The 17,562-nt window shown below is 50.0% G+C and overlaps 1 protein-coding gene across 3 annotated transcripts in view; it reads right to left on the bottom strand.

Annotated features, from left to right (window-relative positions):
* Positions 1–16,929, bottom strand: part of C2CD2L (C2CD2 like) — a 33,507-nt gene extending 16,578 nt beyond the window's left edge. For all 3 annotated transcript variants that reach the window (XR_006387942.1, XM_044282355.1, XM_044282354.1), the window contains exons 1-2: positions 16,561–16,929; positions 4,677–4,772 (exon numbers count right to left, since the gene is read on the bottom strand). Coding sequence is in view for 2 of the 3 variants with exons in the window: in XM_044282355.1 (XP_044138290.1) it covers positions 4,677–4,772; positions 16,561–16,812 (348 nt within the window). In the remaining variant the exon portion in view is untranslated. The remainder of the gene's footprint in view (positions 1–4,676; positions 4,773–16,560) is intronic.
* Positions 16,930–17,562: the final 633 nt, after the last annotated feature.

The following is a 17,562-nucleotide window of genomic DNA, read 5'->3' on the forward strand; positions in this document are numbered from 1 at the left end:
AAAAATATATATAATAATATCTGAACGGGTGGGAGCCGTGTCCCCCAATGAACGGAAGAGAAACAGATTTCACGGAAAGTACAAAAATCGAGTCCTCACACGTGTCATTGGGGGACACAGGCTTGACCATGGGATGTTACAGAGCAGTCCCAAGGGTGGGCCTAAACAACCCCCCCCCAGCCAATTAGAGAACCGCTGTCTGCAAAACTCTACACCCCAGAGAAGCGTCAGAAGACGCAAAAGGTGTGTATCCTGTAAAACTTGGAAAAAGTATACAAAGACGACCAGGTAGCCGCCTTGCATACCTGCAGGGCCAAAGCCCCATGATGCACCGCCCAAGAGGCCCCCACTGCCCGAGCAGAATGAGCAGTAACCAGGAAGGGAGGGACCAAGTCACGCAGTACGCTTCCACAACAGCCAAACGTATCCATCGGGAAATTGAGGTTTTAGACGCACCTAGCCCTCGTCTGAGCCCCTCTGGAATGACTAACAGGGAATCTGTCCGCCGGAAAGATGATGTCTGGGACAGATGGATGCAAAAGGCTCGTACCAAATCCAGCGTGTGGAGCGACTGCTCACAAGAATGAGATGGGTCAGGACAAAATTAAGGGAGAATGATCTCTTCATTGAGATGGAATGCAGACAACATTCGGAAGGAAGGACTGAACAGGGCAAAGGACTACCTTGTCCTGATGGAGGATCAAGAAAGACGACCGACAGGAAAGAGCTGCAAGATCCGACACCCTACGGATAGAAGCAATTGCCACCAAAAAGGCCACCTCGTAGGACAGGAGGCGAAGAGACACCTGCTGCAAAGGTTCAAAACGGAGAAGACTAGAGAGTGCTGAGCACTAGATTAAGATCCCAAGGATTCATCAAAGGACGGAAAGGGGGCGCAGCATGTGCAACCCCCTGCAGAAAAGTCAGAACCGCAGAAAGCAAAGCCAAGTTCCGCTGAAAAAGAATGGAGAGAGCTGAAACGTGCCCTTTGAGGGAGCTGAGAGCCAGCCCCAAGTCCATGCCCGACTGCAGGAAAGACTAGTCGCGGCAAAGAGGAACGAATGGGAGACAGCTGGTGACGCTCGCACCAAATAAAGTACGACTTCCAGGTCAGGTGGTAGATTCGGGAAGATGACGGCTTTCTGGCACGAATCATGGTCTGGACCCACAGCATCTGAGAAACCCCGAGCCCTCAGTACAGTGGCTTCAACAGCCATGCCGTTAAAATGTAGCAACCCTAAATTTGTGTGGAAGATCGGACCCTGTGACAAGAGGTTCTCCCGAAGAGGAAGAAGCCATGATTAGTCAGCGAGGAGGGTGACTAGAGATGTGTGCCACACCCGGCGTGGCCAATTGGGGGCCACGAGAATGACGGGCAGACCTTCAGACCCGATCTTCCAGAGGAGATGTGGAATGAGCGTAAGAGGGGGGAACATTTAAGGCAGAATGCACACGACCGTGGAACACGGCCGTGAGCGGTCCGTAGTATCCCGGCCTGGATTCCTGCTGACAGCAGGAGCGCACGGAGTCATTGGTTGCTATGACGCCGTGCGCTTCATGCTGCCGCACTACAGTAATATAGATCATATGAGTATATTACTGTAGTGCAGTGGCAGCATGAAGCGCACGGCGTCATAGCAACCAATGAGGTTGTGCGCTCCTGCTGTCGGCAGGATGCCAGGCCGGGATACCACAGACCGCACAGTCGTGTTCCACGGCCGTGTGCATTCGGCCTAAGGAAACGTGAACTGACTCCATGGAATCACTAGGGCGTCGTACGTCAGTACCATTGGATCCCTGAACCGCGCAACTAATTTCTCGACCTTGTGGTCGAAACCGGAGGCCATGAGAGCCAAGTCTGGCAGAGCAGGAGAGCCATAGGGTCCGGCAAATAGCCACCAACACGGCTGACGAGTGGGCCATAAGCCTGGCCGTGTCCAGAGAGGCTTCACAAATATACGCACTGGCATGGGAGAGCTGCAGAGCAATATCGGCCAGTTCCCCAAAGGGGACCCCCCCAAGGAGAGACCCTGACGTAAATTTGCCCACTTCCCCATGTAGAGGCAAAAACCAGTTGCAGTGCTGTGCCCACTGCTATTAAAATAAAATAGATTTTGAAAAAGCTTCCAATTTCTTATCCCTGATATCAGAGAAAGAAGCCCCATCTGCCATTGGCAAGGTAGTATGTTTAGCCAAGAGGGAAACTGGCGGGTCCACTATAGGTGCGGACAACCATTTCTTAGTCAAATCCTCTGGAAGTGGAAAAAGGACTTAAGTTTTGGCAAGGGAAATTCCACTCCTTCTCCTTGGAAAGAGGAATAAAAATCCTGGTGGTTGGGGAAACATTTGTGCGAGTGACGGGACCTCCTAAAAGAAAAACCTGAGCCGGTCGATGAGGGTGTGGGGTCCTCAACCTGTAAGGACTCTAACTGCTGTAATAAGATTGTCCACCATGGACTGACCGTCAGGAGAGAAAATCCTCATCTGACAAATTCTCCTCGGAACATGCCTCTTCCACAGAGGACACGTCGCAGTGAGACTCTGGTACGAGGCTGAGAGGCATGGGAAACGGGAGATGCAGACCCTTTTGAGGAGGATGGTCTGGCCCGTTTAGCGGGATGGCCGCGATGGGAATGAGCCCCAGGATCCCCAGAGTCGGACTGGTCAGAAGACTGCCTTGTCGACAAACGCTCCAATAATTCCACAAAAGCTTTGTTGGTATGCGAGACGTCCTGTACAATCCTTGACAGGGAACGCGCCCACTCCGGCTCTACCATAGGCTGGGCAGTAGGGGATCTGACACTACGCACAATCAAAATGGCGCACAGAAGTGACAGCCTGCTTTGGGGCCAGGTCTCTGACATGAGCCCCCTGTAATGACCGGAAGGAGGAGGAGGGTAGGTTAAACCCTGAAGGAAGGAGAGGCAGCGCTTACCCAGTCAGTATCCCTCCACCTTCGGTGTGCGGCCCCTTGGGGAGGGATGCTTCACCGGAAATAGAGGGGGAATTGTGGTGGGTGGCCGTGGTGATCCGAAGGCTGGCAGGAGGCAGCGGCTTCAGAAACCTCTGGTCCTCCTTTGCTTCTGGAGATCGGGAAGGTGCAGTGGGCTTGGGGACCCCCTGGTCTCCCGGGTGGGAGTGCAGGCAGCTAGGACTGCCTCAAACCCCCACAAGAAAAAAATAAATAAAAATAATTAATTTAATAATCTAAAAATCAGCAGACCTGCAACACAGGGAGGTCTGCCTCCTACAGACACTAAGCTAAAATGAACGGATGAGAAACTATTAGTGTCATTCATACGCCTTAACTCTAAGTAGCAGCGCCTGCATAAATGTATTACATAACAAATCTGTCAAGTGTGCCGCAATCATTAAAGAGGACCCTTCTTCACTCCTGACTTAATAGCTACCTGCAGTCCCCATGTAATAATTCTGGAACATTTATTCTTATGACTGTATATTGTGTCATTCCTTTATGTCTACTAGAAGTTATGAATGAATTGCTAGCAGTCTGCAGTAAGGGTACAGAGGGGAGGTAACCAGTTGGGGGCGTGTTCCTGCACAGACTCTATCCAATCAGTGCTGCCATTTTCAGACTGTGCAGGTACACCCCCCAACTGGTTACCTCCCCTCTGTACCCTTACTGCAGACTGCTAGCAATTCATTCATTACTTCTAGTAGAAATAATAAAAAGACATGGCACAACATACAGACATAGGAATAGATGCTTCAGAATTGTTATTACATGGGGAATGCACGCATCTATTAAAATAGGCATGTCAGGAGCGGGGACAGTCCTCTTTAACAAATCCGGGTGAAATACATTTGTGCGTGCGCTGCTACTTACCGTGATAATAATGGCGGCCATCGTAGTGTAGTCTCAGCGGAGGCCAACAATGGTGATCGGGAGCGCAGTTCTTTGCTCATCACTAGCTGCAGCCAATGTTACAGGTTGGCCAAGAGGAAATTAGGATACACCCTACAAATACTGTGCTTTCTTGTAGGAACATATTAAGACAGTTTCCTTGCATTTTTTGCTCCTACAGTGTTTTCAAATTGCAGCCTGGTCAGGAAAAATTAGCCTGAACAAAAAAGGCAAGTAAAACAAGTGACTATGAAACGCCAGCTCTTCAGAAGACTCGTGGCTGCCATAACAAGTACTTGGCACCCAACTATTACTTTAGCCTCTATTCAGATGCTGCAATCGCTACTGACCACAGCATCTGAGGCATTAAACTGTCGGGATTGGAGTTACGTATTACGCAGCTCCTGAGTCCCTGTACAGAGCGTCACGTGCCAGCACGTAAACTATGTCACACAGCGGGAAGGGGTTAAATGCAGGACAAACAGGCGTTTTTCTGGTAGTGCTATTATTTCCAAAGTATTTTTTGTCTCAATTGTGTTTTTTCAAACTGCAGCATGCTCCGGGTTTCAGTTTTTCTAGCATTGTGTGGCGTTTTTCTCCCATGGACCTCCATTGTTTTTTGCAAAACATGTGCAATATGTGTGGCTTTAAATTTATATATTTTTTTTAAATTGAAACCAATGCCTTTTAAAAGGCATACCAAATACCTCACTAAGAAAAGGTCAGTTGCAGCAAACATCTGTACTATAAAACACCTAAAAAATAAAGCTAATCAAGTCGGGTGCTTTTTGAGGCATTTACACATGCTTACCATGCTGCTGTCAGAGCGCTGTGTACACGACACCTGGCTGATGTGCACATTGGGCTGAAGGGAGATATTCTCCTCGAACATCATCTGGACAGAACTCTAAAGGCAGAAAAAAAAAAAAAAAAAATTAGCAAACATCCAAGTGCAGAACGGCAAGAGACCAAGAAACCCAATATTACAGCGATTCTAGCTAAATTAACAGTGCCGCCACTAAGGCTACGGCTATGCCGGAATCTACTGGATCTCCGCTGCTACGTTCCAGTTCCATCACTTTCCTTACAACATCCAGTTTGACACGGGACACGTGGCTGATGCAGCCAATGACTGGACACAGCAGCCACGTGACCCGCATCAAACTGGATGCAGACACAGGGAGACCTGCAGCCGGGGAAGCAATGGAGCTGGAAGCCAGTGGCAGGGATCAGATAAGGGCTATCCCCCACCGTGGGTCTGCCGAAGACGTACCCATGGGTGAACCATCCCTTTAAGATCAGTACTGCTGCCCATGATTAAACCGCCATCTTGTGCCTCCATACTCAACCCTGTCCCCGCTTGCCCGAGCACCCACTGCTGGAATACATCGAGAGGACTTCTCATTGAGTCCAATCCATTAAGTACACGCTCATTAGTCCCACCAGTGTACTGTCTACAGGTGCACAGCGTGGGAGCAGAGGTCTCCTCATACAGGTGAGAGATCTACTGTCAGCGGCAGCAGTCATACGGTACTGTTTTTAATAGGGCCTGGGGGACGTGACAGATTCGCTTTAAGGCCATGTTGAGTGTTGTGTTGACTATGCTTCCCCCGCGCAATCATCCAAGAAACACAATTTAATTTTCGTTATAGTCATATGAGAGTTTGTTTTTCCAGGTCAGGTTGTACTTCTGAGGTTATCTTTTTACATAATTTGTTTGTATGTCAGCATTTTAGAAAGATTTTGGGTCACTTTACGAGGCACGGTGACGAGAACCCAGAGAAGTCTGACTTTACTGGATAAAAAATAAAAAAAATCATGTTAAGGGCATCTGTCAGCAGTTTTGTTCCTATGACACTGGCTGACCTGTTACATGTGCGCTTGGCAGCTGAAGGCATCTGTGTTGGTCTCCTGTTCATATGTGCCCGCATTGCTGAGAAAAATGAAGTATTAATATATGCAAATGAGCCTCTATGGGCAACGGGGGAGTTACCATTACACCTAGAGGCTCTGCTCTCTGCAATGGGTGCACCCTCAGCTCTTTGACAGGGTCAGGTGTAATGACGTTATCACTGCCTGGTCCTGTCAAAATGGAGAGGGAGCGGCAGTTGTAGAAAGAGTAGAGCCTCTAGGTGTAAAGGTAACGCCCTCGTTGCTCCTAAAGGCTTATTTGCATATAATAAAACCTAATTTTTCTCAGTAATGCGGGCACATATGAACATGGGACCAACACAGATGCCTTCAGCTGCCAAGTGCACATGTAACAGGTCAGCCAGTGTCATGGGTACAAAACTGCTGACAGATGCCTTTTAAGTTTTACAGTATGGGTTATTACAACTACGAATACCAATTATGTGTGCTATTAATTACTACTCATTTCAGGATTGCACGTGGTTTTCTTGACCACGCCGTCATACAGAACTTAAAAGGGAATCTGTCACCAGTGACCTCCCTATCAGAATGTTTGCACAGACACATCTGTGTTAATCTGATTAAAACGCAGATTTTGTTTTGTTGATCCGAGGCTCTGTTCCTTAGTGATTTTTTTTTATTTATTTTTTTATAAGCAATTTAGGCTTTTGGGGCAACTCCATTGCTCCTGTTGCACCAAAGCTCGGCTCCCTTCTGTGGCCAGCCCCTCCCTCGCCCTGTCAATCAAAGCAGTGAGAGGGGCTGGCCACATAAAAGAGCAGAGTTTGGGTGCAACAAGCACAATGCTGACGCCCTAGTTGCACCAAAGGCCTAATTTGCATATTAAGAAAACGTATCAAAGCCTCATGCAGACGTCTGTGGAACACGGTCCGTGAGATACCGGACTGGCATTGCAGGAGCGCATGGGATCATAGCAACCAAGGACGCCGTCCGCTCCTGCAATGCCAGTCCGGTATGTCACGGACCGTGTTCCACGGACGTCTGCATGAGGCTTAACTCGGGAGCGGAGCCTCGGATCCACAGCCTGTTTTAGTCAGGTGAACCACAGCTATGTGTCTATTCAAACAGCTGGAAAGGGAGGTCGCTGGAGCAATGGTGATCAGATTATTAGAAAAACTAACAGGCTTCCTATTTGAGCCTAAAAGGAGGAACCCGCCTCCCCCCAATCCCCGGATCCGTTTTGCAGCCCATAGACTTCTATTATGACAGAATGCATAACGGAATACCTCTGAAGACATTTAGTCATGGCATATATTGACAGGAGTAATAGAATGAGCGGCTACGTAAAGTGTCAGGGAGCAAGAAACGTCTGTCAAAACAGAAAGAACGTGCAGCCATGTCATTTGCTTAACAAAAATAAGTTCACCTAAGTGGAAAACGAGAGAAAGACAAGGGACGTGTATGTGTGATCCAGAGACGCCACCCCCGAGTCTGGCACCAGTACGGTATGGACTGCCGCGGGGCCATATCACCGCCATCTACCATCCTATGATGAGGCTGTTCGGGCACCCAGTGCACGTTGGTGTAGATACATACCGCACTGTGGTGATCCGTGCTGCCTTGCAGTACTGAAATTGTGATGCCTCATGCAAACGGCCGTAGGTATTTTGCGGTCCGCAAAATACAGATGATGTCCGTGTGCATTCCGTATTTTGAGGAACGGAACATCTGGCCCCTGATAGAACAGTCCCATCCTCGTCTAATGCCGACAATAGGACATGTTCTATTTTTTTTCGAAAGAAACTACGCTCGTGCGCATGAGTCCTAAGGCTTTGTGCACACGACCGCCCCCGTATTTCAGTGCTCAAACAATGTATCTGCAGAATACGGATCCCTTCTGTGTGCATTCCCTATTTTGCTCACTGCCTTCAATAGAAAGGGCTATTCTCATCTGCAAAACGGACTGGAATAGGACATCTTCTATAATTTGCAGAACAGAAAAACATTAGAAAAATGCGTACAGTACATGGATGAATATAGCGGTGTGCACGCGACCCAAGGACGACATTTGTGCTCACCTCACCATTTGTGTTCAGGTGAACGGAACTAAACTACAATACCATACACTTTAAAAGTAAAAGGTCCGCTAATGAGCCGCGTGCCCTGCAGCAGGGATTGGAATAACTGTACATTCATCACCTTTCATGTGATAATAGGAAAACCTAGCGACACAGCCTTCATAGTAAAATATGGGCAAAATGCAAGGAAGAATTGTATCTACTTAGTAGCTAGAATAAAGAGGTCACCCAGGACACCACCGCTGACTCGCTCACACCAGCATTCCGGCAGCCCAGACCCGCCAGTCTCCTCTTCCATCCTTGTGGGCCTGGCCACTAAAATGGGTCTTTTTTGGCGGCACTGCCTCTTGCTGGCTTTGGGGCACATGCCCCGCGCGCCGCCCCCGCTTTTAGAAGGGCCAGCATGTGCCCTAATCTTCCACAACCAATTAATGGCCACTTTCCCTGTGGGAAGTTGCCTGAGCAATAGGTTCTAGTTCACTAGTTCCTGCAAAGGTTTGCCATTTCTCGTTAGTCTGCCCGGGTCCCAACTTCTGCCCATTTCCTGGATTTTGACACTTTTCTGCCTATCCCGACCTTGGATTCTTAGCGGATTGCACGCACTCTGCCTTTCACGACCTCAGCCCGTCTCCGACTACAGTCCAGCCTGATACTTCAGTGTTATGCACCCTGTGGGTCAGCAGTCACTTGAACAGAAAATACTCCAGTAGCAGTCTAGTGGGTCCCATGCAGTGGAGTCCAGATCCTTTAATCCCTTTACAAGGGTGAAGACCAAAAGGAAGGAAGGGGCACTCAGCGGCCCAAAGGCAAACCTGTTCAAGTGACATAGTGGCTCCACATCCAGTACATAACACCCAGGACGCCCGATCTGCACAGCACACCCTGGATGTTCTGCGCCCACTGCTCAGTGATGATGTCACCGATTTGTGAAGATAGACAAATCTAATAATGTAAGGGGCAGCGCTGATTTTGTGTCACAGCATCGCTATGGACGCATCTACCAGGAAGCGCTCCATAAGGCTGCCCATCTGTTGACTTGATCTCCTAGTCCTAGGCAACCCTCCCTCCGCACCGCCTCTCCGTGACTGATTGGCCGCCGCTATCACGTGATGTCGGCGCCGGCTTCTGACGTATTTTCGTGCAGCGCATGCGCTTGACGTCAGACGCCGGCGTGGACGATCGCAGGGCGGTCCGACCAAGAGAGGCGCGGATGGGCTCTATTTAAACCCCATGGAGGTATGTATCTATGTGGCTGGTAGATGTAGAGGAACCCCCGAAGTTAGAGGGACATCACCTTTAGTGAGGACCACCATATCCCACACACCGACGAGCAGAGGAACATCTATCCCCCTGCAGCTTGGCACTCCAACACCAGGGGTGTCAACATATTGGCTCTCATTGTATATAATAGAGCCTCTCCCACCCCCCTTTTCATTGATTTGACTACATGGTCTTTTTTGTCACCTGTGGTCACATATGGTATATGCTGCTTTTTTCTGTGTACCAACTTCCCCTGAGGAGTCGACACGACAAACGTGCCACGTCGGGAGGTCTGAAGAAATTGCATTTTAATAGTGCTAGTGATCAGGTCCATAACTAGGGACAGGTATCCAGACGGGGGCGCCCTGATTAGAGCGAACTCTGTGTAGATAGGCAGTATGGGAGCAGTCCCCTTCCCCCCTATGTAAGGGTGAGACATGGTACAATATCACGACTCCTTCTGACAACCTGCCAATACGAGACACCGTCCGGTCCAGGCAACAAGCAAAGCCAGACTGATCCTAGCCACCTGGTTGGTCGGGTAAGACTGCTTGCGTCCACACAGGCGCAGCAGGTCCATTTATTTTAGGGCTGCAACGATTAATCAATGTAATCGATTAGAATCGATAACTGGATTCGTTGTTGACGAATCCAGTCATCGAATAATCGCAGATTCGTTGCTATGCGGGCGGTCACTGCATCTTTATTTTACCTTTTACAATGACGCTCCGGTAACAACTAACAGGCAGAGCGGACGCGGCGTAACGTCACTTACTCATGTGACACGCCTGCTCCGCCTCCTTCATTCATTAAGTGGGCGGAGCAGGTGCGTCACGTGAGTAAGTGACGTTACGCCGCGTCCGCTCTGCCTGTTAGTTGTTACCGGAGCGTCGTCATTGTAAAAGGTAAAATAAAGATGCAGTGATTAGTCCGACTAAGCAGCGGGGCCGGAGCTGTTATGGGGAGAGGGAGGATCTGTCTATGGCACTGCTATGGGGAAAGGGATCTGTGCACTGTTATGCCCATAACAGTGCACATATCCCCCTCTCCATAACAGTGCACATATCCCCCCTCCCCATAGCGGCGCCACCCACAGATCCCCCTCCCCATAACGGCGCCACCCACAGATCCCCCTCCCCATAACGGCGCCACCCACAGATCCCCCTCCCCATAACGGCGCCACCCACAGATCCCCCTCCCCATAACGGCGCCACCCACAGATCCCCCTCCCCATAACGGCGCCACCCACAGATCCCCCTCCCCATAACGGCGCCACCCACAGATCCCCCTCCCCATAACGGCGCCACCCACAGATCCCCCTCCCCATAACGGCGCCACCCACAGATCCCCCTCCCCATAACGGCGCCACCCACAGATCCCCCTCCCCATAACGGCGCCACCCACAGATCCCCCTCCCCATAACGGCGCCACCCACAGATCCCCCTCCCCATAACGGCGCCACCCACAGATCCCCCTCCCCATAACGGCGCCACCCACAGATCCCCCTCCCCATAACGGCGCCACCCACAGATCCCCCTCCCCATAACGGCGCCACCCACAGATCCCCCTCCCCATAACGGCGCCACCCACAGATCCCCCTCCCCATAACGGCGCCACCCACAGATCCCCCTCCCCATAACGGCGCCACCCACAGATCCCCCTCCCCATAACGGCGCCACCCACAGATCCCCCTCCCCATAACGGCGCCACCCACAGATCCCCCTCCCCATAACGGCGCCCAGCCACAACGCCACAGATCCCCCTCCCCATAACGGCGCCACCCACAGATCCCCCTCCCCATAACGGCGCCACCCACAGATCCCCCTCCCATAACGGCGCCACCCACAGATCCCCCTCCCCATAACGGCGCCACCCACAGATCCCCCTCTCCATAACGGCGCCACCCACAGATCCCCCTCTCCATAACGGCGCCACCCACAGATCCCCCTCTCCATAACGGCGCCACCCACAGATCCCCCTCTCCATAACGGCGCCACCCACAGATCCCCCTCTCCATAACAGTGCCATCCACAGATCCTCCCCATAATAGTGTCGTCCACAATTTGTTTTAATATGGCCTTTGAACATAATTTTTCAAGTAAGATCATATAAACCTCTTTGTTTTGTAATTTTGTCGTTTTTCTCGATTAATCGTAGAAATTAATCGGCAACTAATCGATTATTCAAATAATCGTTAGCTGCAGCCCTAATTTATTTACCTTTGCTCTACCAGCGGTGGGGTACCTAATCGGACCCCTTATATGTATGTATGTCATGTTGATGCATCCCTTGGTGTATTTTAATGTATACTCTATAAAAGTTATATTTTAATAAGGATATTTCCCCACACCTTCTTGTGGTGGGCCTTTACGCGCAGCGCTGACCAGGAAGCCTAATAAATATCTATGAAATGTAATTCCACACGTAGGACGGCAGGCACCGGGCACGGTTACTGCAGCCACCTCCAATAAACCCAGGATTATAGGACTGGCAGAGCCTGGTACAGGGATAATCCGCCCAGGACCCCTGTGAAATCATGAAATACGAGGCTGACCAGTCAAGAAACCACAGAGCTTCATTGCCAGGGTCACATACCAGAGCCCTGTATGGCGGCACTCTATGGTCCCTTTTGTCTAGAATTACAGAGCTATAGGCTCTGTGTGGGCGCATATTTTTGCTAGGATTAGATTCAGTATATATGTTGGGCCAAGTTCGCATCACCATTTATTTTTCTAATCTTCTGAAGAAAAAAAAAAAAAAAAAAAATCGGATCCTATAGAAAAACAAATCCTGAGCATCAGTTATGCACACGTTTTAGCCATTTCCGCCTGAGATGTTTTTTTTTTTTTTTAGACGGATTTCAGATGGAAATGGTTAAGGGTACTTTCACACTTGCGTTCTGAGGATCCGGAAGGTAGTGCCGTCGCTGGAACTGCCTGCCAGATCCGGAAACTCGTATGCAAACGGATATCATTTGTAGACTGATCCGGATGCGGATCCGTCTGACAAATGCATTGAAATGCCGGATCCATCTCTCCGGTGTCATCTGGAAAAACGGAGCCGGTATTTATTTTGTTCGCATTTTTAAAGGTCTGCGCATGCGCAGACCGGGAAACTGGATTCGGTTTTCTGGAACACTTGGTACCGGGGATCCGGCATTAATACATTTCAATGGAAATTAATGCGGGATCCGGCAAGTCTTCAGGACTCAACTGAAGACATTCTGAACGGATTGCTCTCCATTCAGAATGCATTAGGATGAAACGGAAGCGTTTTTTTCCCCCCGGTATTGAGCTCCTAGAACGGAACTCAATACCGGAGAAGAATAACGCTAGTGTGAAGGTACCCTAAAAACAGATGCCAAATGTGCCTAACTGATGCTCAGGATCTGTATTTTTTTTTTTCCAGTTCTTCAGAAACGGTGATGTGAAGCCAGCCTTGCCGACTGACGCGCGGCGAGAACTGCGACCATCAGGTCAGTACAGGTAGTACCGCCACTAGGGGCCCAACCTCTAATCCCCTGCTGTACATGGGAGAGCCATATTTCTGGGGCACCAGTTCCACTTTTTACAACACAAGTGGGCGAGGCTGAGAGCGACCTTATTTATTTTTTCATTTTTCCAGCTTAAAAAAAGGTTATGCACCCCTTGGTTGGACCTGCGAATAAAAGCTTAGTTACCTGCTTCCTGGTGCCACAACCTCTGCTGCACTCCCAGGACATAAACTTCCGCTTTGACGCCGACACAGCGGTGACCCGCTCCCCTTGCGGCATGTGAAATGGTCACATGAAGCAAAAAAAGGGTCCAAAACCCCTTTAATGAAACAGATCATGAAATCCAGGAGGTTGCACTACCCGAGAACGATTGATACACCTACACTGGGAAGTTGGAGGGGGGGGTCAGAGGGGCCCATACTAAGCTACGGGGGCCCTATGAGATCTGTGTCCTCCCCGCATAGCATCTCTTCGATGTGCCGTCAGTGTCTCCCCCGAGAAACCCTTTAGGCTACATGCACACGACCGTGTGTGTTTTGCGGTCCGCAAATTGTGGTTCCGCAAAAAAAACGGATGACATTCCGTATGGCATCCATTTTTTTTGCGGATCCATTGTAATAATGCCTATACTTGTCTGCAAACTAGAAAAAAAATAGGACATGCACTATTTTTTTAGCGGAGCAACGGAACTGACATACTGATGCGGACAGCACACTGTGTGCTGTCCTTGTTTTTTGCGGACCCATTGAAATGGATGGGTCCGCATCCTATCCGCAAAAAAACGGATCGGACACTGAAACAAAATACGGTCGTGTGCATGTAGCCTTAGGCTAAGACTACACACCGACAATGGTCATGAGACACCGAGACATCATGAATACCGGGTGCGATCACATGACAGGCGTGGGAAAAAAAAAAATTGATTTTTGGACACAGATCACAAAACACAAGCACCTCTCCCAGCCTGGGGATCCATGTAATTTGGGGGCGGCTGACGCACTAGCACGCGTATCCGCAATGTTTTTCTCCGGTCAAAAAAATTAAAACCAGAGACAAACAGGGCGCAGGAGGCTCAGAATAAGATTGCGTTTACATGTCTGGGTCCGTGATGACAGCCGTGACAAGAGGTGGTTCATCCACGAAGGATCTGTGTTTGGATGAAAATTTCTTTTCAGAGCATCTTCTTGACCAAACGTAAAACGGCACCAGTGTCGTGTCCGTGGTTTTCACAGACACCTAGGGGGAGGTTTATCAAAACTGCTGTAAAGGAAAACTGGCTTAGTTGCCCCTAGCAGCCAATCAGATTCCACCTTTCACGTTTCAGAGCTCCTTTGGAAAATGAAGGGTGGAATCTGATTGGTTGCTATGGACAACTAAGCCAGTTCTACTTTACAGCAGTTTAGATCAACCCTAATCCCGGACAAAAGGATAGACGGTCCATGGCAAACCGCTGATGTGTGATAACTCAGATAAGAGTCCGTGGATGCGCGAGACCACGGACAGCACACGTCCGCGATTCACCCACATGTGAAAGAGGCCAAAGGCATGCAAACAAGTAGGGATTAAACAGCCATTTTCCCCCCCCACTTTGCTGCTGCTTTGACAGCAACGCAGAATGTGAACAAGTCCTTAAAGTGTTTGTCACCAGAAATACCTAAATTAAACTGGCTGATATCAGCTGAACCTAACGAGCCTATAACTAGTTTTATCCCGTTAAGGCCATAAGGCCTCATGCACACGGAAGTTTTTTTTTGCGGTCCGCAAAAACGGTTTCCGTTGTTCCGTGATCCATGTCCGTTTTTTCTTCCATGGGTCTTCCTTGATTTTTGAAGCATCCACAGACATGAAAAATTAACAAAAAAAAGCTAAGTCAAGTTTGCCATTGAAATGATAGGAAAAAACGGACACGGATGACAATCTTGTGTGCAGCCGTGATTTTTTACTGACCCATTGACTTGAATGGGTCCGTGAAAAAAAATAGGACAGGTCTTATTTTTTTCACGGACTGGAAACACGGATGCGGATGCCAAACTGAGCATTTTCCTATTTTTCCACTGACCCGTTGAAAGTCAATGGGTCCATGGAAAAAAAAAAAAAAAAAAAAGAAAACTGAACGGCCGCGGATGCACACAACGTTCGTGTGCATGAGGCCTAATTGTAACTTTTAAAATACGCAAATTAGCGTTACTCCTGCTCCTAGAGGCTCCGTTCTCCCACCTCTGTCACCGCCCTCCGAGTCTTGATTGACAGGGCCAGGCAGCGTTCGCATCCTCCTGACGGCCCTGAGTGCTGGGTAAATCTCGCGCCTGCGCCGTGTCGTTCAGCATTTGGCACAGGTATAGTGAAGGAAGCACGTTCACTGGCTACCGACTTCCTTACTGCGCTGAATACTGCACGGCGCAGGATTTACCCAGCGCTCAGGGCCGGCAGGAGGATGCGAACGCCAATCAAGACTCGGAGGGCGGTGACAGAGGTGGGAGAACGGAGCCTCTAGGAGATTATTTGCATATTATAAAAGTTACATTTATGGAGTAACAGGATAAAACTAGTAATAGGCTCGTTAGGTTCAGCTGACATTAGGGTACTTTCATACTAGCGTTATTCTTTTCCGGCAAAGAGCTCCGTCAAAAGGGCTCTATGCCGGAAAAGAACTGATCAGGCATATCCCCATGCATTCTGAATGGATAGAAAACCGTTCAGTTTGCATCAGTATGCCTTCCGTTCAGTCACTGTCAGGCAGCATGCTGCTGTATTAGGCTACTTTCACACTTGCGGCAGTGTGATCCGGCGGGCAGTTCCGTCGTCGGAACTGGCCGCCGGATCCGCCGATCTGCTGCTGCCTGAAAGCATTTGTGAGACGGATCCGGATGCGGATCCGTCTCACAAATGCATTGCAAGGACGGATCCGTCTCTCCGCTTGTCATGCGGACCAACGGATCCGTCTTGTACATTTTTCGCATTTTTACCGATCTGCGCATGCGCATGCCGGAACGACGGATCCGGCATTCCGGTATTCTGAATGCCGGATCCGGCGCTAATACATTCCTATGGGAAAAAATGCCGGATCCGGCGTTCAGGCATGTCTTCAGTTTTTTTCGCTGGAGAAAAAAACGTAGCATGCTACGGTTTTCTCTTTTGCCTGATCAGTCAAAACGACTGAACTGAAGACATCCTGATGCAAACTGAACGGATTACTCTCCATTCAGAATGCATGGGGATATACCTGATCAGTTCTTTTCCGGTACTCTGTGCCGGAAAAGAAAAACGCTAGTGTGAAAGTACCCTTATGTGCGCCCAAAATGCCTGATCAGTCGCCGGAATGCCAGATCCGGCATCAATTCCCATTGACTTGCATTAGTGCCGGATCCGGTATCAATTCCCATTGACTTGCATTAGTGCCGGATCCGGCATTGCAAAACAACTGATGGACAGATCAGTCCTTCCGGTCTGCGCATGTGAAAAAGACTGCAAGACGGATCCGTCCATCTGAATGACAAGAGGAGAGACGGATCCGTTCTTTCAATGCATTTGTAGACGGATCAGTCTTCACACTGATCAGCGGATCAGGCAGCTCCGACGACGGAACCGTCTGCCGGATCACTAGTGTGAAAGTACCCTTAGCACATCGCTAATATCAGCCAGTTTAATTTAGGCATATCTGGTGACAGAAACCCTTTAAAGGGTTTTCCGAGATTTTAATACTGATAACCTATCCTCTGCATAAGTATCAGCTCCATTCACCACACTAGATCACGTGACCATGGGGGGGGGGGGGTTCAGTCCAGAACTTTGCACCCATGCCAATCAGCCGTCCAGATACAGCCCCCTCCACAGTGCAGTGCAGGCGGCGGGTGTAGGACCCTGCTGATCAGTGAGTTATCACTCAAGTCTGGACAAGCCCTTTAAATAGTCGTGCAACAGAAGAGAAACATTGCACTTGTCCCACTCTCTATACAGCCCGCACGGAGCCCGCAGCCGTCCCCCGCACTCACCCGGCTCCTGAGCGCCTCCCGGTTCAGCGCTTGCGCCCAGGCTCGGCCCCAGCTGTCCCGTATGGAGGGGAAGCCGCAGAGGGCCCCGAGCAGCCCCCGGGCGCCGGGCTGTGCTGGACGGAACCACCGCGTCACCTGCAGGAACCAGGCCAGCACCGTCAGCAGAGAGGCCGCAAACAGGAGCAGCAGCGCGGCGAAGCCAAGCCCAGAGCCCGCGGGCAGCACCGCCGAAGAGCCTGGGTCCCCCTCCATCCTGTCCGGCCGCACGAAGGTCACACGGAGCTCAGGACATGGCCGCCCGGTCCGTGGGCTCCAGAGCAGCGGCACCTGTCTGCTATAATAACACAGCCGTCCTCCGAGACCACGCCCCCGGCCCCGCCCCTCGTGCGCTGTCCCTGTCAGTACGTGCGGTGTATACGATCACAGGGCCGTCCTCCCGAGACCACGCCCTCGGCCCCGCCCCTCGTGCTCTGTCACTTTCCATACGTGCGGCGTATACTTGTATCCGCTGCGTGTGGGCGTGGTACGGAGGCGGGGCCTGCTACACGGGGTTTTCTAGAATGGAAATCATTCATTCTGCAGAGACGCATATAAACGTATACTGGTGGTGGAGCCACATGCCAGGGATGTAGAGAGACTGCACCTATATGAAGAGACTGCTATAGAGACTGCACCTATATGAAGAGACTGCTAAAGAGACTGCACCTATATGAAGAGACTGCTATAGAGACTGCACCTATATAAAGAGACTGCTAAAGAGACTGCACCTATATGAAGAGACTGCTATAGAGACTGCACCTATATGAAGAGACTGCACCTTTATAAAGAGACTGCTATAGAGACTGCACCTATATGAAGAGACTGCTATATAGAGACTGCGCCTATATGAAGAGACTGCACCTATATGAAGAGACTGCACCTATATGAAGAGACTGCGCCTATATGAAGAGACTGCTATATAGAGACTGCGCCTATATGAAGAGACTGCACCTATATGAAGAG

The sequence above is a fragment of the Bufo gargarizans genome, chromosome 2, assembly GCF_014858855.1.
Source record: "Bufo gargarizans isolate SCDJY-AF-19 chromosome 2, ASM1485885v1, whole genome shotgun sequence".
Classification (NCBI taxonomy): Eukaryota; Metazoa; Chordata; class Amphibia; order Anura; family Bufonidae; genus Bufo; species Bufo gargarizans.